The 22,641-nt window shown below is 32.4% G+C and overlaps 2 protein-coding genes across 2 annotated transcripts in view; both read right to left on the reverse strand.

The window, feature by feature from the left end:
• Nucleotides 1-19,184, reverse strand: part of LOC107454326 (nose resistant to fluoxetine protein 6) — a 26,184-nt gene extending 7,000 nt beyond the window's left edge. Inside the window, exons 1-12 of the mRNA XM_043056084.2 lie at nt 19,135-19,184; nt 16,060-16,141; nt 15,731-15,833; nt 15,078-15,274; nt 12,902-13,078; nt 11,587-11,680; nt 10,286-10,378; nt 8,333-8,495; nt 6,351-6,430; nt 4,712-4,858; nt 3,139-3,262; nt 67-241 (exon numbers count right to left, since the gene is read on the reverse strand). Coding sequence (XP_042912018.1) covers nt 67-241; nt 3,139-3,262; nt 4,712-4,858; nt 6,351-6,430; nt 8,333-8,495; nt 10,286-10,378; nt 11,587-11,680; nt 12,902-13,078; nt 15,078-15,274; nt 15,731-15,833; nt 16,060-16,141; nt 19,135-19,152 — 1,453 coding nt within the window. The 5' untranslated portion in view covers nt 19,153-19,184. The remainder of the gene's footprint in view (nt 1-66; nt 242-3,138; nt 3,263-4,711; nt 4,859-6,350; nt 6,431-8,332; nt 8,496-10,285; nt 10,379-11,586; nt 11,681-12,901; nt 13,079-15,077; nt 15,275-15,730; nt 15,834-16,059; nt 16,142-19,134) is intronic.
• Nucleotides 19,185-19,874: 690 nt separating this feature from the next.
• Nucleotides 19,875-22,640, reverse strand: LOC122273226 (uncharacterized). The gene is made up of 2 exons (XM_071183872.1): nt 21,149-22,640; nt 19,875-20,368 (listed from the first exon to the last, which is right to left on the reverse strand). Exons 1-2 carry the CDS (start codon nt 22,638-22,640, stop codon nt 19,875-19,877), a joined length of 1,986 nt encoding a protein of 661 aa, XP_071039973.1.
• Between the last annotated feature and the right edge of the window lies 1 nt (nt 22,641).

Here is a 22,641-nt window from a genome sequence, read left to right on the forward strand (position 1 = left end):
ATATATATATATATATATATATATATATAAAGAGAGACAGAGAGATCATTTGAGCTAAAATCATACCCGCTTGTCCTGATATACAGACGAATATCAGCCAGCTCAAACTCAGCCCATAACCAGTACGAGTGAGGGCATTAAAAAAACTAGCAGCCACAAGATTTGGAGTTTGGTGATAAAGACCGTAGACACAGTATAATCCAACTGGAATGGCCAGTAACCAACCAATCCACAAAGTAACCTAAAAATAAATGCATAATCCATTAAATAAAATATAATAGACATCAAATGCGGTTTCCACAAATACCATTCCACGGAATTCGAAATTTTTTTCTGATTCTCACTCACTGATTTATTTCAAAGTTTCAATAATTGGCTGATACTCTAATTCAAAAATAAATTTTTACACCGATAAGGCGATAATTTGCTTCGGCATTGTCATGCTTTATTCTCGCTCTGTATTATAAAATTCTTTGGGTGTAACAATTGCCATGCAAAGCGTCCCGATTTTCTTAAAAATATAACACTAGGGAACAAATTTCTTGCTGCATTTATACCGATAGGAAAAACCGATAGCAAATTTGAAGTTAACGACGTAAAATTATCCAAGATTTGTTTGGAAAAAAAAAGTCATATAACCGAAAGCAAAAGAAAAATTTTCCCAGTTTAATCAATATCCACACAGTTTGCTAGTTAAAAAAAAATTTAAAAATTAAACTTTCTTATTAATTCAGTTAACAGTTTTAATCTTGTAATTTCTTCCATTCGTTCCTCGTTTTCTCTTTAATATTTTTTTGTTATTTAATTTTCAAAAATTACTCGAAACCAAAATTTGATTTTCTAAAATAAATTCAGGCAAAAAGTAGAGGGAATGTCAATCTTCGATCCTAAAAAGTATTGAAAAAATTAAACTAGGTAGTGCAGGGCTAGAATTAGGATTTTAAAAAATTATTAAAAATCATTAAAATTAGTCTTCTTATGATTGGTTTAACATTAACCATTGTTATGAACTAAACTGCCGAAGACTTTTTTTTTGCTACTTGGGAGCATGGGTGTAGTTTTAGGCATTTCATGTTCGCACCCTTTTAAACTATATCAGCTTCAATACCTTAATTGGGTATAATATAGCCTACGTCACAGGTTGTGTTGTTCCTACTAAATTTAACCCATGAACGGCATTTTCTGCGAGCCTAACTTCAAGCCACAAATAAACAAACGAAGTGTTCGATCGTTTAAATAGCTGCTCGCCAGATTTTATTGCATTATAAAGAAAAGTTATTGAAACTAAATACAACTAAATAAACAACAACAACTAAATCAAATAACAACAACTACTAATAACAATAACTAAATAAACAACAACTAAATTCCATTCGTTTAGCATTGCGTCATATGTTATTCCTACTAAATCGAAGTAGTTGTGTTTTTTTCATATTATACCCAATTAGGAATAAAGACTCGTTCAGAATTGAATCTTAAAATATCAGGCTAACAAAAGCATTAATAAAGAGTAGTACAACAAGCTCAATAAAAAAACAGCCGGTAATTTTGGAACTTCTTGAAGTTGATTATTTTCCAGACAGAGTCTTTTTTTTTTAAATTCCACCAGCGTGCGTTTTTGATGTTTTTATTATTTATTACTCCTAAATTATTTATGTGTTATGATTAACTTATTAGTAATTACTGTTTTGGTGGTTATTTCAAAATAAACATGAACACTGAAGAAAGAAAAGAATTTCGCGGCTTCTTCAAGAAACGTATATTGGCAGAAATGGAAAATCAATCCAGCCCTATTGATGACAGTAGGGCAAACATCAATTGATGCAGTTTTTGAAATCTGCGACTAGAAGTGTTGTGATGTTTATGAAAGTCTATCCAGGAAAAAAAACATTCGACCAATGGGTGACCAGTGATCACGATAATGCCATCAAAATTTTATCTTTTTTTTTTTAATTTTTCTTCGAAACCGGTAAGTAATATTCATACTACATTACGAACATCTGAATTTTATAAACTGTTTCTTAGAAATTCAGAAAAATGTTTTATAATGCAACCTGATGAACAGTAATTATTTTTATCATTTACAGTAATTATTTCTATATAACAGTATTATTTAAAAGATAATAACAGCGATTTTTGCAGGATTGCATCTTTATTCGATCTAAAAAAGAGTTTATTGTACATTGTTTGATGTTTAATTTTTTTTACATTCGATAAGACATGTTTTTCACGATAAATATGGATGACGTGTGAGAGTTACTTAGTTACGTCACTAAATTAGGAATTCTAAAATTATGTGAAGATTCCTAGTGCACTTTAGCATCTGAATAGAGTCTCGGTGCTGCCATCTAGTGTGGCAGAAACTAGACGTCCAAATTTACATGACCAACCAACGGTATCTCACCCATTGTGGTGGTCCTGAAAGAGTGGATACCAGCTCTGGAGAACGCACTAGGTCTGCTCATCGGCAAGACCGATTGTGCAACTCATTGGAAATAAAAAAATTAAAAAAAATTATGTGAAAACGCGTGTTAAAGTTGTGTCTTTGAAAAATGTTTCTATCAAACTAAATAATTAAAAACAATTGTATATCAAATAAATAAGTTATGTACTAAAACTCTAAATTAATGAATAGGTTCGTTTCGAAAAACTGCAAAAAATCGCCCAACTTTTATCGATACCAATGATGCTGAATAAATTTTTGAAGTTAGTACTACAGGTATTATAATAATAGGTGCTACTTTAATAGATACTTATATATGTATCGAAATAGATTTTCTGGGACCCCAGAAAGGATGAATTCTGAAAAACATTACTTGATTGTTGTAAATTTTGACTATTTTGAGTTTGTCACGAATAATAAAATGATGTTAAATTACAGTGAATAGAGCTCTTTATTTGATAAGACGAACTTCTGTATACACTTTTTACTTAATCTAATAACATAAGTTCATCAGGAACTGCAAAGAAATAAAAATAATTAAAGAATTCGAAGTTATTTTAAATTTTAATTTCTTTGGTACACATTTTTCAGCTTTGCACATAATTTGATAGCTTGAATAACGCTGATTTGTAGATTAATGACTTTTATCTACAGTTCTGAGAACGGGTATTCATCTAGTAGATAATAGTACTCACCCTATTTACTTTAATGTCTGTAACTTTTCTTTTAAACAAAATGTAACCAAGACCAATGCCAATTAAGTATGGTGCAATTCTGGTATAAGGTTTTATATAAATCTTATCGAAATATTCCATCCATCTAAAATAAATATAAAAATTATTAAGTAGCAAAATTATAAAAGAATTGAATCTCATAATCCGAAAATTGGTTACCTCTCAAAATAGGTTTAAAATTCTCGTTCGTTATTATTCAAAGGCTTTTTCGTAGACAAGGGCACAACTTAATATATTAAGAGCGCATTACTTACCATGGTACCCCGAGATGAAGTATTAATAAATACTCCAGCCTAACACACGTGTAGGAAATATTGCTTAAAAGTAATTTTAATTCTAGTTCTCAATCATCTAAAAGCTTTTTCTCAAACATGGTACATCTTCATTTGTTATTAACTCTTTACTCATCATGAGATGAACAGGTATTAAAACTAACAAATATTCCACCTAACACGTGTATTTGCGCTGTAATTTATAGTTGTTTTGTTTTTCAAAATTGAATCTTTTTTGAAGTGAAACTTCTAATGCGACTTTCAACAAGGTTGCGTTAAGCGTTTAACGCTACCATGGCAGCGAGCGGGCTGTGATCCTTGCAGGAGATTTTAATGTGAATTTCTCGTTACCTGAAGATGAAACATTATTAACCTTCCTTAAAGACAAATTTGGATTGGAAATGATAAATGGTAGGAATGATCCAACAACCATAGGGGNAAGCTGCTTGTAGACAACTCTCACCGTTCATGATATCGATGTTAAACTTATTTCATTTTTCTTTTTATTAAATGTTCAAGTTTAATTATTAAAAACTATTGTCTTTTTCTTTCCTCACTTGCTCCACAAATATATATATATATATATATATATATACATTCATCGGAAAAAGCCAACGATTGCAACTCAGTGGATCTCCAGTTGCAGTACTTCAAATTTCAAATTCCAGCCTTCCGATGAACAGCAGTCAGCATAGGTATATTAACCAGGCGTCTGCTAAGAAGGCCAATATGCAGCATTGTTTGCTGAACCATCGCTGAGAAGACACAGTTAGTGACCCATTGGTTCATCTGAGCAACCAGTTGCTCAACTATTGCACGTGTATTTTCCCGAACGCATATCTTACGCCGATCCATGGTGCACCAGTTTGGTCCATGGTGCATCTATGGCCCATGGTGCGCTGCACATTTGGTTTTGTGTCTTTTTGTCATACATTGTATACTTTTACCACGGGGGCATGGCAAGAGTTCAAAAAATTAGCCGCTTCGGAAATGCTTCCACCCCAAAAACCAATGATCACGCCCTTTTCAGGCGTTAAATAAATCGCACCATTTCAACATTATGTCAACGATTGTATTATTTTCCGATTCACTCCACTGCAATTTGCCTCCACCTGCCTTCTGCGATTTGTTATTCCACGTTTTATTCAAAAGTAGGTGGTGGTCACATTAATATGACCGAATTTTGTAAATGTCGTTTGATCCCCACTGTATGTAATAACAGAATTAAAATGATTAAAAAAATAAAAGAAGCCTTCACTTACTTATCTGAGAATTTCGTTACTTGCTCAATGTCAACAATATAACTCATAGTACCAGCTATCAAATCATAATGGTAAGTTATTAAAAACCCAGAAAGCCAAGAACCCCATAAAAACAACAATAACATTGAATAACCCACTTTAGGCCACCTGGAAGAAAATTTAAACTATCAAAACTGACAAAAAAGGAATTCATTAAAAAATTAGTCAACTTATGAATGCATGAACGTAATTAATAGACATAATTCTGAAATTTACTCTAAACAAATTTAACCTCTAGGTCACTGACTGACAAAAATTATTCTAGTCACTGACCATAATAATAAATGTATGCCCGTAAAGCTATCTTGACCATAAAAATATATGTGTATATGAAGTTTTTCTTCTCTCATAAAATACATACCCACTGTCCTCGGTTGGTGCCTTGGCATCGTTTGAGACCCGCGCGATTTGTTTGTCAAATCAAGGCGAATAATGGGACGAGACAAAGCAGTGCAGTACTGCCATCTATGGAGGAGTGGGAGAGTTATTCGTGTTGTCTAAAGTAGAAGGAAGTGCGAGAGTGATGCTCTTTGACACCAACTGAACTTGAATTCGGGGCTTCCGTGTACGTGGCTTGATACTGGGAACATCATCGAAAAGGTTTACAGGAACGAATTAAGCTAGAAAGCTTTACACAATAACTGAATAAATTAACCGTCAATTCTATTTATATTGCTATTTATATTAATAAGTGAGTCAACTTATGAATGTATGAACATAACTGATAGAAATAATGCTGAAAGGCATTTTTAAAAAATTTAACCTCTAGATTATGGTCACTGACCATAATAATAAATTTATGCCCGTATAGCTATCTCGACCATAAAAATACAAGTGTGTATGAAGTTTTTTTTTCCTTTAGTAAAATATATACTAACAGTCCTCAGTTGGTACCTTGGCATTGTTTGACACTTAGGCAATTTGTTTTCTGAATCAAGGGGAATCGTGGAACGAGATAAAATAGTGTAGTACTGTCATCTATAGAAGAGTGGAAGAGTTGCATGTTCGTTATCTGTGGTCTCTAAAGTAGAGGGAGTGTGAGAATGATGTTCTTCGACACCCACTGGATTCGAACCCAGGGCTTTTCCGTCCGTGGCTTGATACTGTAAACATCATCAAAAAGGCTTGCAGCAACGATCTGAGCTAGAAATTTTTATACAATAACCGTGTAAATTAACGGTTAATTCTACTTATGTTGCTGAAGTTCGCTACAATTCCGGATAATGAGCTTTTTTCTCCAACGAAGAAGCTGGCTATATAAATTAACGAGTAATTCATCAAATCTTACGGCAATTTTTAGAGAGTAAGATAGTGAATGCGGAGAAGTTAGGGATGCGTCTTAATCATGAACACGGAGAAATTAGACCATTATGTGGGGACTGAAGGAAAACAATCTTTTAATATTTAGATTATTAAACTGCACTATTTATAATAATATTTAAAAATTTCAATAAGCTAACCATGATTTACTTATTTTCTTTTCGTTATAAATGGATATCACTTTAAAGGATTAGCCGTACAAAAAAAATTATGTAACTAAGCATTAAAAATGAAGAATATTTAAATAAATATGCATACTTAAACAAGCATTCATATTTACCTCCAGAGTGTTATAAGAAATAGTGGGCTAATAGCAAAGAATTGCATATCGTTCGCCAAATACCAAGACCAACCCATACACTGAAAAAAATAAACTGTAATTGAATACAATGCAATAAATAAATACAATGTGTATGTTTACTCCCAGATACATAAATAAGTACACTTAATCTAAAGAAAACAAAATGTAACAATTTGAAAAACTTTTGATCAAATTATTGAATAGTTTCATAGTTTGAAAATCCACTTAAAAAATGCAAATTAATCATTTAATTTATGAAACTAGGCACCAAATACTTTGTCAAAATGAATATTGATTATTATGAAGGATTCGTGCTCCTGAATTTCTGAGGAATATGAAAATTATGAAGTGTCGCTAAGAGAAATCCTTCTTTTGATTGTAGCATCCTTTTCCAGATGCGGCTACACCCATCTGAAGTTTCAGGAACCCTCATCAGCCGAAGAAACGTTATGTTTGGTCAGTGAAAATATGTCTTTGGAACCAATTTTCAAACTTAAAACATTCGACAAGGTGAAAAAATAGGCAATTTCAATGAAAATTCCAATTTTTTTTCCTTTTATTGATTATATTTGAACTTTTGTTATGTTTTTTCAGCGTGTAAGAAATTGTTTTATTATTGCTTGGCAATTACATACTTTAAAATTACTTTCAAAAAACGTTGATTTCGAGAAAATCTTTTCGCGCTCATTACAAAAAAAAAGTTTCTTATAGAATTCTTTGAGACTTGTGTGTAGATTCTGTAGATTGTTAACAATGTTTTAAACTAAAAGCTATTGTCTAAATGGGAATTTATTATTTCTTATCAATTTTTAAATAAGAATGATTCGAATATATTTATAAAAAAAACTCAATATTGAATCCATAATTATATACGTTCCATTTTATTGTATATTTGAAATTCTTTAAAAATTTTTATTTCTAAGCATATGTAACCATATTATTGTTGTATAGCTGTATCAAAGAAAATTACGAAAAATTTTATCGCAAATTTAATGCCTCTCACATTAAAAAAAATTTTTGTTTTTGATAATTTAAATATTTTTAACTTTTAAAGCAGAGGATAAAGAATAATGATTTTCATCATTATTCTGCTATTATTTCTCTTTTAAATATATAATATGAAATAATAATACGAACAAAATAATTTTATGTTCAATTTTTTGGCTTGCGCACTTTTCTGAAACTGAATGCATAAGTAATCGAAAATCTGAAGTAAATAATTTAGTGCGCAACCGTTTTAATTTGTCTTATTTTAATTTTTTTAATACCGATTTCACAGCCGCTGTGGCTCAGAGGATAGAGTGTTCACTTTCCAATGAGGTGAACCGGGTTCGAATTCCAGCGATGGCTGATCGATACGAATTCCGCTACCGGCTCGCAACAACCACAGTACTGACGTAAGCTATCCTCAGTGATGGACGGATCATGGGTTAGAGTCCCCTTGCCCTTAGGCTAACCGTTGCAGGTTTTCGTAGTTTTCCACTCCTTGTAACGCAAATTCGGGTTAGTTCCTTTTAAAAGTTCGTCCATAAAGGCAAATTTCTCCCAATACTTGATCAAGGAGTTCCCTTGTCCTCTGAATCGGGTTCAAAATTGCAAAGCTAAGGAGTTGAACATTAGTAGTCGTAAACCTATAAAATTGGGTCAGCTGCTCAACGAGGTTTGAAAACGCCAATTTCGAGAAAAAGAAATTGAGTAGCAAAAAGTTGTCGATAGCTATTTGACTACAAAACAGTGAACGATATAATTTTAATACCGCTTTTAACGCTTTTTATTGGAATCCGATAATATATTTTTAAAGCTATATGGCTTAATAAAAATAATACTATGTTTTCAAATAAATAACTACACAGATAAAAATTATCTATGGATGAAAGTAAAATAATTTTTAATGTATTCCTTTTATGTAAAGATAAAAATCAAGCATAAATTAAATGTAAATAATACACAGTCAATACTACCTGTTCACTTTGTTTTCGAAAGTTATTGATGTAAATTAAGTTCCACCACCATCCCTTCTGGCAGTGTGGATCAACATTATAATCTTGCCAAAACGGTCCGGATCCTATTATTGGCATGACAGTTGCGTAAAATGCCAGAACAATCATATACACCGGTGTTAGCCTAAGTGATAAATAAATATCATTCAAATAAAATAGTACTCAAATCTACCAAAAGAGTTATGTGCAAAAATGTAATAAATGTGCATTTGGCTGAAACAGTTTTAGGGTTGTTTTTTGAAGGTTCAGTGTTTCGCAGGAAATTATACTCTTTCTTTTTCAAATAATATGCTGTTTTCAAAACTTTGCGTCACTTTTTCATGATTGCTAGGTCAAGTTTAGCCAATCATCAGCCAGTGTCTCAAATAAAATTTATCCCAAATAAAACTTATCAGCTCTCATAATATTGTATGTTGTCAATAATGATCGCGATACTATCGTATTTGATGTTGTAGCGTATCTACCACTACAAAAATTACAACTACAATTCACTAATATACAGTCAATTCGCTATAACTCGAAGTACGATAACTCGAATATTACTATAACTGGATTTTTTTATGAAGTCCCGACCCTTTTATCCTCAATTTCATGTTAATTATTCTCGATTACTCGAATTTTACTCCCTTTAACTCTATTTTTAAATCTTTTAAAGCAAAAAGAAAAACCTAGGAGCTGACATCTTGCCCCTTCCTTTGCAACACGCTCACAATGTCTTTCGCACTCTTCATGGAGAAGCTAAAGCTGTCCCTCTTGAAGTATGTGAACAGTGATTAAATGAAACGTTACCAAATTTACTTCAAGGATACAGTTAAAATGATGTTTTCAATATTGATGAAATGGATTTATTTTTCTTCCAAATAAGACTATGTTTAAGGATGAAAACTGCTCGGGGGGTAAAATGAGCAAGGATCGTTTGACTGTCCTAGTTGGAGGAAAATACCGAAATCCCCGATGTTTCAAGAATGTAAAAACGTATTCTTTGGATTAGAAGTCTAATAAAAAGTTTTGGATGAAATCAGTTTTATTTGAAGACTATGTAAGAAAATTGGATCGGAAATTCTTCGCTAAAAAAGGAAAAGTGATACTTTTTATGGATAAATGCACAACGCATAGTTATCTACCTAATTTGTAAGCAGTAAACTTGTCCCGCCAAACACAACTGCAAAGTTGCAGTCGATGGACCAGGGTATCATAAAGTGCTTCAAACAGTCATATCGTAAAAGGCTAGTCAGAAAAATGATCTTAAATATTGTAATTTAGAAGTTTTCTAAGATTTGTAATTAATAAGCATTAATTAAATAATCCGACAATATTTTAAAAGTCCAAAACCGAAACTAACGGTAAGTCGAACTTCCGATATGTCGAAGTTTTTCGTCAGTCCTATCAGATTCAAGTTATCGCGAATTCACTGTATAAGACATGTTAACTCGATTCTATGATGGGGTAAGTTTTCATAGATGAAGGTTGACATTGTCGATAACTACCTCTCCCCACATTGGTGATCTTCGGACGTGATGTGTACTGTAGCGTATCTACCACTACAAAAATTACAACTACAATTCAATAATATATAAGACATGTTAACTCGATTCTACGATGGGGTACCACTTCGTAGATGAAGGTTGACATTGTAGATAACTACCTCTCCCCACAATGTTAATTATTGTTGTAAAAGATCAGGGGGTGATATTGTAGTATTTGATACACTTGTGAATATTATCGGTAGCCAGTAAGCAGTGAAATCTGGCGTTGCCCCCTACATGTTGGTGCACTTGACTACATTCTTCCAATAACCGATAAGCATTAAAAGTGGCTTACCTATAAATGACTGCATTAAGAAATATTGCATCCATAAATTCAATTAATTCTCAACTTAATTAACGTTTTCTGATAATAATGCTTAAAACTTACCTCAAATAACGATGGACATAAAAATAAAGCCACGGAGTTTTCCCTTGTTTTTTGGCACATTCTTGAAAATATAGATAAGACATCAAAAAACCGCTGTAAAATAATAAGAAACGAATCACCGAATTGTAGTTGAATCAAAAATAAATAGGAGCTAATATCGTTGAACTCGAATAAATATTCATTACCAATAGAGTGTTGTGTGAAGGCCGTTCTTAATATATATTTTTAGAAGCCTTGTGTAAAATGAAGACAAAATGTTTTGATGTTTGAGGTTGCAAGTAAATATTCAAACGAGGAAATAATTAAAACTATATCGAAATCTGAAAAATCAGTATAGTAGATGAACAGTGGATGAACGAAATATCTAGACTCTGTCGGATTACCATTTGAAACTTAAAAGCATTTCTAAATTCTTTCTTTCTCAATTGATCTCTGTTTTCTCCGACAATCAAACAGGTTCAGATAATTGTTCAGTGCATAGAAAAAGAACTGTAAAAAAATCCTGACTTAATTACTAGAAAAAATACCGGAACTCAGAGTACTGGTACATTTTACCGAAAAATCAATTTTTGCCGTAACCTTTAAGTCAGGAAAATACTTGAAAAACCGTAATTTTTACATTGATATTTATTAAAAATCACTAAATCATTGCAACTAAATAAATATTACAGCAAAATATATAGTAAAAAAAAATTTACTGTGAAAATGGATTTCACGGTAAAATGAATTTCACTTATGATGCACCTAGGAAATTAATTTTTTAACCGTATTTTGATCTGAAATTTTTTACATTGAACACCTTTAATAAGTTTTGATCCTAATGATTGGATTTTCACTTACTAGGACTCAATATTAGTGGTTCGAGGGCCTGACATCAAATATGCTAATTAACCAGATTCCGGCCATCCCCAATATCTTAGGGTCAGGAATCCGTCAGAAAAAAAGGCATATATATTCGGAGAAAGTACGTTTTTGCATCTGATTTCATAACTTGAAATATCTTCTGCGCTACTAATTATCATATTTCAAGTCAGGCGTTGAACCATTGAAATCGAGTCCATGTGCATGAAAATCCGATCATTCAATCAAAATTTATTCAGGGTGTTCCTTTTTTTCCTCTTTTTTGCGCACAGCACATCCACGATTATATTTGTTCCCCCTTATATTCTAACTTTCTGTGTTCAATCCTACATTATGTATACTTACGTGTATATTTTTTTAAAAGATTCTAAAAATATGCATTAAGGGTGCTATTAACAGAACACCCTGTATAATAAAAATTAATTAAATTGTTGACTCACCTGAGCACGAAAAATGAATCAACCGAATACCATCCATTGAGTATGGCTTGGAAAGGGAAATTATCAATGAGTGGTAGGAGACCTTCCGTAGATCCTTTAATGTAAAACAAAAGATAGGGAAAATCCCGCTACATAAATAATTTATTATATACATCAATTGCAATAACTTTTTAACATTATTCTGATTTTATTTTATTGCCTTTGGAAAGATTTTAATGATTTGTAGGTGAAAAATTTCTTAAATTTGAGCCAACTTTCTAAAAAAAAATCAAAAATCAACTCAAATAAACTGTTATTTTGCCTGTAAGCAATGTATAAAACCAATGTACATAAAAGCTGCACAATGTTGTTGTTTAAATCAAATTTTTATAAAAAATAACCTCTAATTTTGAACAAGCGTTTTATCTGTAAATTATAAGCAGTTTTTCAATTTTAATGTTAATTTTTCTTAATACTTCTAACACTAGCCTCTCCTTATCTTCACCTCGATATAACCGCTATTAATTTTTGTAAATAAATGCACATAACATTTCTGCATTTACTTTAATTCGAATAAAATATTGTTACTTTCTGGCAATCAAGATATGATCTTAACAATCTTAATGATTAGAAAGGTAAACAAGAAGAGATTTTTGGTGCCGTCGAAATATGTGAGGTACCTTTCTTAACTGTGTCGTTACCGCATGAATCGATAGATGGCGCCTCCTAAATTGTTTAAAATAACATTATTACATTTTTATTTCTTTTAACTCTAATAAAATATTACTACTGTCTTGCCAACAAAAGATGATCCCCGTTCTTAGTGCCTTTGACCTCACCGAATGATAATCTCATGATTGAAAGAGAGTAAACATGACTTTAAACATGATAAAGTCATGAAAAAAAAAACATTTTATGATATATTTTTATATATTTTTAACGTCATATACTGTGATTTTATTTAGGTGACTTGGTCTCCACGATCACCTCAATTTTTCCCTTTTCACTTACATTATATTATTATTAATTTTAAGCCTTAAACAACTCAGACTAATCAGCTGAGTAGTTATTAAAACATTATGTTCTACGGAAAAGGCAATAGACTGGAATTTTAGTGGCGTGACCTATCCATCAGTAAAGTAACTACACAGTTAAGTAAGGTGGTTCGCATATTGGGAAAATACCAGATTTGCTTTGAGACTCCCAATAGTTTCCTTTTAAGAAAATATTCAAAATACACTTAAATTATTTAACTTCTTTTATAATTTAAGCAAGAAATAAATTTATGAGTATTTTGTTGACTAAGAATAAAAATATGCGCTTGAATTTTACTTACGAATTTGGGCAATAGGTGACATATACACATGGCACACAATGACCCATGTCAAACTTAGAAATCGGATACCGTGAAGGCACAAGAGTTGACCCTCTGTGGAATCAGTGTTGAATAACTTAGATCCATTCGTAAAGATGCAAAAGCAGTTTAAGACAGGATCACACATGTCGATGAACGCTAAAGAAGAAAATGTTCAACATTTAAAGACACAAAATATAAAAATAGCTATAAGAAACTACTACAAAAAAAACTAATAAATCTGTGTTTCAGGGTAATACAATAAATTTAATAAGTCCAAAAATGTTTCCACTCATTAAAGTCTGCATAATTCTTTTTCTGAAAGCGTTTTGAAATATATGAGTGAAATTTCGATGAAAAAAATGCTAAAAATTAAAATTTTTCTATTTTAAAAAAATTTATGATTAATTATAACTAAAAAAGTTAGTTAATTTTAACTGTTGAATTTTTCTTAAAAATATATTATTGTATTTTCTTAAAAATAATTCATTGCTTATACTCACTTCTGAGTTCTATATTTCTAAGAAAAAGTATAATTATCTTCCATTATTTAAAGCCAGAATTTTAAAAGATTAACAAACACTGTTATATAAAATTTATAGATATTGACTTTCCTTATATTCCTGAAAACAACTGAATATGATTTAAATAGTTTTTTATATACAGGGTGTCCCAAAAGGTCGTTTACAAACTTAACATGCTGGTCTGTCATATCATGATGAACAAGATTTACATAGGAACTTGTGACCGAAAATTAAAACTGCGACCGCTAGAGGGCGATAATTGCACGAAAACGGGAGAGTGGGAAAAACAATCATTTCAGGCGTGGACGTTGAAGGAGAAGGATGAATGAGTTTAGTAACGCAGAAATGGCCGACATGCATTACGTATACGGCGCCGCTGATGGAAATGGACGAGCCGCGGCACGGACGTACCTTGAGCGCTTCCCAAACAGACGTCAGCCAAGTCATGTTTTGTTTGGACGATTGCACCGCAGATTATGTGAATCAGGTGCTTTCGTAGCACGTAGCCACATCGGTCGAGAACGTGCTACACGCACACCTGTCGTAGAGGAAACCGTGCTACAGGAGTATGCCATCAACCCGCAAAGAAGTCTCCGAGAAGGCGAACGTGTCTTGGGTGTAGCTCGTTCCACCATAATGCGCATACTGCACGATGACATGCAACACCCTTACCACTTCCAAAAAGTACAGGCATTGTGCGCTGACGATTATCCCAAACGCATTGCATTCTCACGCTGGTATTTGCAACAGCGGGTCGCACAGCCAGATTTTCCATCATGGATTTTGTTTTCTGATGAATCCTGCTTTACACGGGATGGTGTCGTGAACCTGCACAACATGCACGTATGGGCGCATGAAAACCCAAGATGTACACGTGCCCATGCACATCAACAACGTTTCAGCGTAAACGTTTGGGCTGATATTATCGTCGACATGTTGATTGGCCCTTACCTTCTACATGAACGCCTCGACGGAAATACCTATCGCATTTTTTTAGAAAAAGTTTTTGCCTGATCTGATGGGTGACGTTCCAGCCGCTACACGCCGAAACATCTGGTTTCAGCATGATGGAGCGCCTGCCCACTTTAGCTTCGTTGTTCGAGAATACCTCGATAGGACTTATCCTAATCGCTGGATCGGTAGAGGTGGACCTGTCCCATGGCCGCCGCGATCCCCCGACCTGACTCCCCTGGATTTCTACCTGTGGGGACACATGAAGTCCATAGTGTGCGAGACACCTGTAACATCGGACATGGATGTTATCGCCAGGATCGCGGAAGCGGCAGCACGTTTCCGTGACACTCCCGGCCAATTTGAACGGGTTCGTGAATCCATGCGCCGACGCTGTGAAACGTGCATTGTGGCGAATGGAAGGAATTTTGAGCATTTGCTGTGATGTAATGATGTTTTGTAATAAAAATCATATTAATACCGCTATCGATATCATTTTTTTTCTCCTCATCCAAACCTGCACTTATCGCCCTCAAGCGGTCTCAGTTTTAATTTTCGGACACAAGTTCCTATGTAAATCTTGTTCATCATGATATGACAGACCAGCATGTTAAGTTTGTAAACGACCTTTTGGGACACCCTGTATATAATTGAGAAAAAATTGCAACAATGGAATATTTAACCTTTTAATTTTGTTGGTGAACCTTCATTAATTACCAATAGCTCTTCCAAACTCCTGCCGACGAAATACTCAGAAACTTTTCCCTCATTAACAGAACTTTTACATTCATCTTTCGAAGCATTTGAATGAGCGAAATATTTGAAGGCAGTAATAGAACTCCCCATGAATACCAGAAGGAAGAATACAGACATTATACATCTGGAAGATACAATAATATCGTTATAAAAATATTTGCCATGAATAATATTATACAATGCATATACAGTCAAACCTCGATCCATCGTTGCAGCATCTTTTGTTTTCCCGTATGGTCTTGTTTAAACGGTCCTCTCACAAATGCTATGCTCTTAATGTTGATAATTTCCATTACGATAGTTTTTGAAACTAGAACATTCCCGCGTCCATCGTTCAGATATTTTTAAAAAAATTAAAGTTACAGTAAACTGTCACTTATACGCCAGCCTAAGGAATCAACACGAAAAAGCGCATAAGTGAAAGAGCATAGGTGAAAGAGATACATATGTGAAAAGTCTTTTGAAAATTCAAAAACGCAACAGAAATTGCAATGATAACATGAATAAAAATGAAGTACAAAACCCTAATTGCTGTATAAAAGATAAAGAAAATATTTTATAAAAAATATATTATACTTACAATGTCACAATTCCTCCAGTACTTAATTCTAATGATTTAGCTTTACAAGTTAACGCAGTCACATTAAAACCGATACCAGATTTATTTAATGGTGGAATGAAACCTGAAAAAAAAAGTTTGAAACGCTGTCTGTTCATTTAACTAATCTGCAATAAAAACTGGAGGATAATTCTCAATCAATCTTAAATGACAAATCGGGAATATTCTACTAATTTAAACTTTAACGATTTTCTTTTTAAAAAACAAACTGTAAAACTGAACTATTTTAGCGAACTCGAGAAGAAATTAGTAAACTTCAAATGTTTACAAGATACATAAAAAATACTTACTTGAATTATTAAATATATCTACGAATTCATATGGTTTACACGTGTCAGGTAAACACACAGCTATTGAAATTGGGAGATACTCCTGGAATGAAAATGCATGCATATATTATCAGGGATTTTAATTAGGTATGTCAGGTATCTTAGAATACACCGTGTGTAGGAAAGAGAAGCATTATTCTACTGTCAAGACTAGAAAAAGTAATGAAATAGACAAAGGACAGTACCGGGCCATAATAGCAGATTGATTAGCATGTTTATACTCGGTGATATATATACGCGCTCGTCAAATCTGAGGTACCGTAGATTTGACGGTACCTCAGATTTGACGTACCTATGGTCATTCACTGAGCAGTACCATAAGTACAGGAATCTGGAGAAAATTTATTTTCCGTTTATATCTATGTCTATATTAAGGAAGTGACCTTTGGAATGATAGGTACTGCCATCTATCCGTGGGTTTCTGAACTAAGATGTACTTACACCCTTGCTGTGCACTCCTGTCTAACTAAAAACGCATCTTCGTGACTAATTCGTAAGTAAAAGACCACTCGCTGGTGAACTCGGCTTGACCAAGTGCCATTAGAAACAACAGCAACAAGATTGCTGAGTTGGAGCATGGATGCATGTAGTTTGATTTTTAGTTTTGAAAAACACTTTTTAAAGAAATAATAATAAATAAAGTAAATAACAGGTCCTGTAACATGTTGATGTATATGTAACATGGCGTAATAGGCGATTACTCATTTCAAGATAACTCTTTATAATTTTGTAAATTAAACAAATTATATTTTTGAAAGGTTATTACTTCTTTTGGTAAAATTAATCAAGATGGCTAGGGTTGTTTTCTCTCGCATATTTTAGATGTCAGTTTAACCAGCCCCACGATTGTTTAAAAAAATTAAAATTAAATTAAGTTCACCCTTTATCATATAAATTTGCGAAGTAAATAAAATTTTCCATAAAATGGACATTTTGCGGAAAATTTCTGATAAATTTGTAAGAAATTCGTTTAAAAATTCGACTACTAATCTTGCATGCAATCATGAAAAAACTTTCTTAAGATAACGTCATCTATAGTTTACGAAAGTAATTTTAATCCATACTACTTTATAAGAAAAAGAAAAAACACCGTCACATTCTTGTATTTATGAGTTTCAATTTATACTTTCCTTGTGTGTATTTTTCCAAAAAGTCTTATGAAGAAAAAAAATATGACATTTTTTTGTGAATTGTCTTCTCTAAAAAGTAAACTACAAATTGAAAGTTTTAAAATGTGACTTTGTTTACTTATAATTTTCACATCAACCTAAACTTTGTAGCGTTTAGAAACCACTTTTGGCTATGGTCTTTGATATTTAAAGTAAAATGAAATACTTTATCAAATGTATACTTACGCATTATCACAAAACAAGATTTTTTTTTGTCCTCATTTGATTTTTTTAAACAGTACTTTTAAAATGCCAAAATAGTTTGTTCGTATTTTTCATTACAAAAATGGCTAAAATGAAGGGTTTTTTTTATTTTTTATTTCATAACCAAAAGATTTTATCGAGAAAAACTGTCTGCCTAATCAAAATACCTTATCGCACGAAATTTGTTTTTGTATGATAATTCATCTTCTGTTACTACAATGAAACAAAATATTCCTCTGATAACAAAAAATCCTAATACTTGGAACATTTTAGATACTATAATGGGAAAAATGTGCTACATCGTTGAACCTTATTGCTACAAAAATTTTTTGCAATGCTAATTAGGAATTAAATCGTGTTGTGTTTTCGGTAAATGTGTACTAGAGTTTCGTGAAGCGGAGAAATTAAATTGAATAAGAATAATTAAGAAGAAATAAATTAAACTATAATATGGTTCAATTTTGCATCGTTTTTGTATTATATTACTAATCAACATGTTCCTGCATTTCAAATAGTGTAGAAATAAAATTTTCTGCGAAATGTAAATTTCTTGGAAAATTTCTGTTAAATTTGTAAATAATTCGTTTAAAAATTCAAGAACTTATCTTGTATACAAATATGAAATATCTGTTTTAAGACAAAGACATTTATTGTTTACGAAAACTACTTTAATCCATACTCCTTTATAGGAAAAAAAACTCCATCACATTTTCGTACTTATAAGTTTGAATTTATACTTTCCTTATTTTCATACTTCCAAAAGGAATTATAAAAAAAATTATTTTTAATGAATTTTCACCTTAAATGAGTAAACTACAAATTGAAATAATTATTATGTTTACTTATAGTTTCTTATATTTACTTATAAGTTTACTTTTTGCATCAACCTGCACCTTATTTTTCGCATTAACTTGCACCTTATTTTTAGTATCAACCTGCACTTTATTTTTTGCATCAACCTGCACCTTTAAAAAGCCCTTTTAGCTAGAATCTTTGATACATAATCAAATATGTCCTTCTAAATTATCTCTAAATCAGGTTCTTTTTTTTCTTTATTTTGTTTTATAAATTTATTTATTTATTTTGATTAAAAACGGTATTCTTTAATATAATCACAATAGTGTTTTTAAATATAGAAATCGCAAATATGAAGTTGTTTTATTTGCATTTTTGAAAACATGAATGCAATGATGTTAACGAGGAAAACTTTCTGCAAAACTGTTACAAAACTTTTTTATGGGGTTTAGCTTTTTATTCCCACCATGAAACAAAATATACTTCAGATAAAAGGAAAATCCTTGCACTTGGAACATTTTAGATAATATAATTGGAAAAATGTGCTACAACGTTGAACCATATTGCTACAAAAAATTTTTGTAAACTTAATTAGGCCTTAAATTGAATTGTGTTCTCGCTAAATGTTTACAAGGGTTTCGTGCAGCAAATTTTAAGAAGATTTGAATTCAACAACAATATTATTCAATTTTGCCTCGTTTTTATGGAATTGTGTTCTCTTTAAAAGTGCACTAGAGTCTCGTGTAGCAAATTTTAAGAAGAATTAAATTGAACAATAATGTAGTTTAGTTTTGCATCATTTTTGACTTATACATCTAATCAATTTGATCCTACAATTCAAAAAGTTTACTAATTCCCTTAAATTTACCGCCACTGTAACTTGCATGGTGCAGTATTGCCCATGAAATCCTCCTCTGTGATTATGGATCCTANCAATACTGAAACATACACATACGATTTATAAGACTTTCAATTGGATGAAATATAGACTTTGTTTTCATTAAAGTCCAAAATGGGGTGAATGTTAACTTTTTTCGGGGAGGGCCAACATTCACAAAACAATTTTAATTACTAAAAACGTAAAAATATTTGTTACATCCATTTTCGTATAAATTTGTGTGATATTTTTAATGTTTATTTGATATTAACTAGGAGGCTACGTTCTTTGCTCGCCAGCCCTATTAGTTCCGTCTCATTCGTCAATGTTTTATTTTTAAACATCATTATTTTCCACAAAAACACAGAACTTTTTTTTTCAAAATATACAATTATTGTAGTTTAATGTAAGGATATTTTGCTGATATGCTGATAGTAGCGAAATGGCCTATATTCAATTACCTAGATATGAAACCTATATATGATTACCTACATATATTGAATTCACATCAATGTTTTTGGCTGCCAATATAGCACGCTCACTAACCCATTGATTATTTTTATAATTCTGTGATAAATTTGGAAAACTTTTGCAATCAATTCATCAGTGGATTTTACAATGTGACAAAAGTTTTCTGGTAATATAATACAGTGTGTGGATTGGTCCATTTCCATTTTACCATTCCCAATATCTAGCAATTGTTTTGCAAATCGTTCAGAAGATTCATCTTGTTATAATTGAATACGCATATCGGTCTTTAAAGATATTTTCTTCACATACCGCCATAATACTGATGATTTGAGACATGCATTCAATTCATCTGCTGGTGTTGAACGGGGTATAACTGGTAGAGTTTGTCTAAAATCACCAGCTAGCAAAATGAGTGCTCCACCAAAGAGCTGCTCATTTCCTCTGAAATCTTTTAATGTGCGATTGAGTGCTTCCAATGATTTCCTGTGTGCCATGGTGCATTCATCCCATATTATAAGCTGACATGATCTTAGTACTTTTCCCATCCCAGAATCTTTGCTAATATTACATATTGGAGTTTCAATTACCTGCACATTTAATGGCAATTTCAATGCTGAATGTGCTGTTCGACCACCGTCCAAAAGAGTTGCTGCAATACCAGATGATGCAATAGCAAGTGCAATATTATTTTGTGATCTTATAGTTGCCAGAATAATTGAAATAAGAAAAGTTTTGCCAGTACCTCCAGGTGCATCTAAGAAATATAAGCCACAACTCTTGTTAGATATTGCATTTATAATTGTGTCATATGCTGTTCGTTGTTCTAATACCAATTTCGGCAGATTAATTCGAACAAATGTTTGTAATTCATTAACATCGAAGTGCGTTTCTCATTGTATATCACGATCGAAAATGTCATTACTAGATCTATTTGGAGCAATCATTCCCAATTCTGTCAATGATTTGTTGGCTACTGTCAAACATACATTCTCAATTAAAATCAATGCTTCATTTTATTTATTTGATGTGATTTGAATGTTGGGATTAGCATTTATTCTACGCATGCGATGTAAAATGTCTTCACTCATATAGTCTTTATATTTTTCCCAAAGATCCTTTGGATTAGCCGGAAAACATGTCGTTAGTATAGTGGAAAATAGTGTGCGTATCTGTGGTGGTTGAGCTGTATTAGAAGCATCAGCGAGTGAAATATCCCAATGAGCATCGTTTTCTAAGAGACTTAATTTCTGGAAAGCCTCACGAAAAGCAGCACACACATGGCCATTGACTGTTTTTAATTCTTGGAAAGATGTTAGTCCACGAACATTGATTAATAATAATCTCAGGTAAAAGCATTCTGCGTTATTTGGATGTACAGTGTACAGACGACCCAATGCATCTGTGGAATATAAAATTAGATGACCCTGTACTGCTCTACCTTGCTTACGCTGAAATTTTCTTGTTGATTTATTTCACGTAAAATAAATTGGTACTTCAGAGTACAGTAGTGTCCTTGCAAAGGTATCATTTCTACATAATGTGAAAAATTCAGTTAATGTTGTTGGTGGTGGTGACATTGCTCTTGCACGTACATTTTCTGATGTAAAATACACACGTTGTCCATTTTCAAGATGTACTGCTAAATGAACAACCGTTGGACATCGCTCATGAATGGAAAATGATAAAATAAGCCATACAGCCTCATTGCTACTTATGTAGCGTCCCAGTTGATATTGGGTGACTTCATCGTTAGAAGCAGTTGTATTTTCCAGTGCATACACTGCCATATCGCTTCCTTTGTTCACATATTTGCAAATATATCTTATAGCTTTCACTGAATTGCAGTACTCAGCATTTATGTGCGCGTTATACGTTTTTAGTAATAATGGAGAATGTGGTACTACCCAACGATTATCAGCATCAATAGTATTGTCGAGTACTTTTAGTTTAGTGGATTTTCCACCATCTTCGGTAGATCGTCGTCGATAGAGTGGATATCCATCATTGCCTGTAATAGTTTCAGTAAGTAAGTCTCTAGGATACCGCTCTGTGCACTTTCCATCTGACATGCATGGTGAATTATTATTTAGTGAGCCACATGGACCATGAATCATATTTTTTGAGACAATATCGTGCAAATCTTTATCAATTTCAATGTCTGGTATTTCTGCAGAGATGATTTCATCAATTCTGTTAGGTGTTATCTTTTCCATCATACATATTAAAATATGCGCATGTGGTAAACCTCTTTTTTGCCATTCAATGGAATACATCCAACAGCGCGTCTCCCCAAATACATGGTGCTTGACAATAAAATCCATTAAAGATTCTAACTTTTGTTTAAATACACGTGCAGAAACATCATGACGATCTGATGGCGATTGTCCAGTTAATAATAAAATAATAAAATAAAATAATTGTCTGCATTTCAATATATGATTATCAGTATTCTCACGAATCATCATTCGATATGCATAATAATGCATAGCACTGACCTTTTTGTTAATGTCCACATTACTTGTAGGATTTCTCACATTAATATTAAAATGATATCCATCCTCTCCTTGCCAAAATAGAATGGGATATTGTAATGCATAATATGAACGATGCGTTTCTGATACTTTCTGGACTTCACCATTTCTACGATAAAGAATTATGTCGCGAGAAGTAAATTCTTCACCAACTATGACAATTGCCACTTTATCAATCGTTGGTGCGTTGAATTGTCTTCGATGTTGACCAATGGGTGTTTTATCTGCTTTTATTATTACTTTATAATCGTCAGATGGCATTTGTTCAATGGCGGTTTTAAATAATTTAATTAATTCATTATGTTGTTCAAACAAATTTTGTAATTCAGCGACAATCTCTCGTTTAGTACTCATATTCAGTTGACACCGTCTGTTGATTTGTTCGTCAGTATTTCCCATAAAATATATCTGAAGATATTTGTGATCAGCATTTGGCAAGGGTAGTAGTGATCCAGCATGGTGATAAATTTGCCCTTGCACTTTAAATGTTGGCATA

This window comes from Parasteatoda tepidariorum, chromosome 8 (genome assembly GCF_043381705.1).
Source record: "Parasteatoda tepidariorum isolate YZ-2023 chromosome 8, CAS_Ptep_4.0, whole genome shotgun sequence".
Lineage (NCBI taxonomy): Eukaryota > Metazoa > Arthropoda > Arachnida > Araneae > Theridiidae > Parasteatoda > Parasteatoda tepidariorum.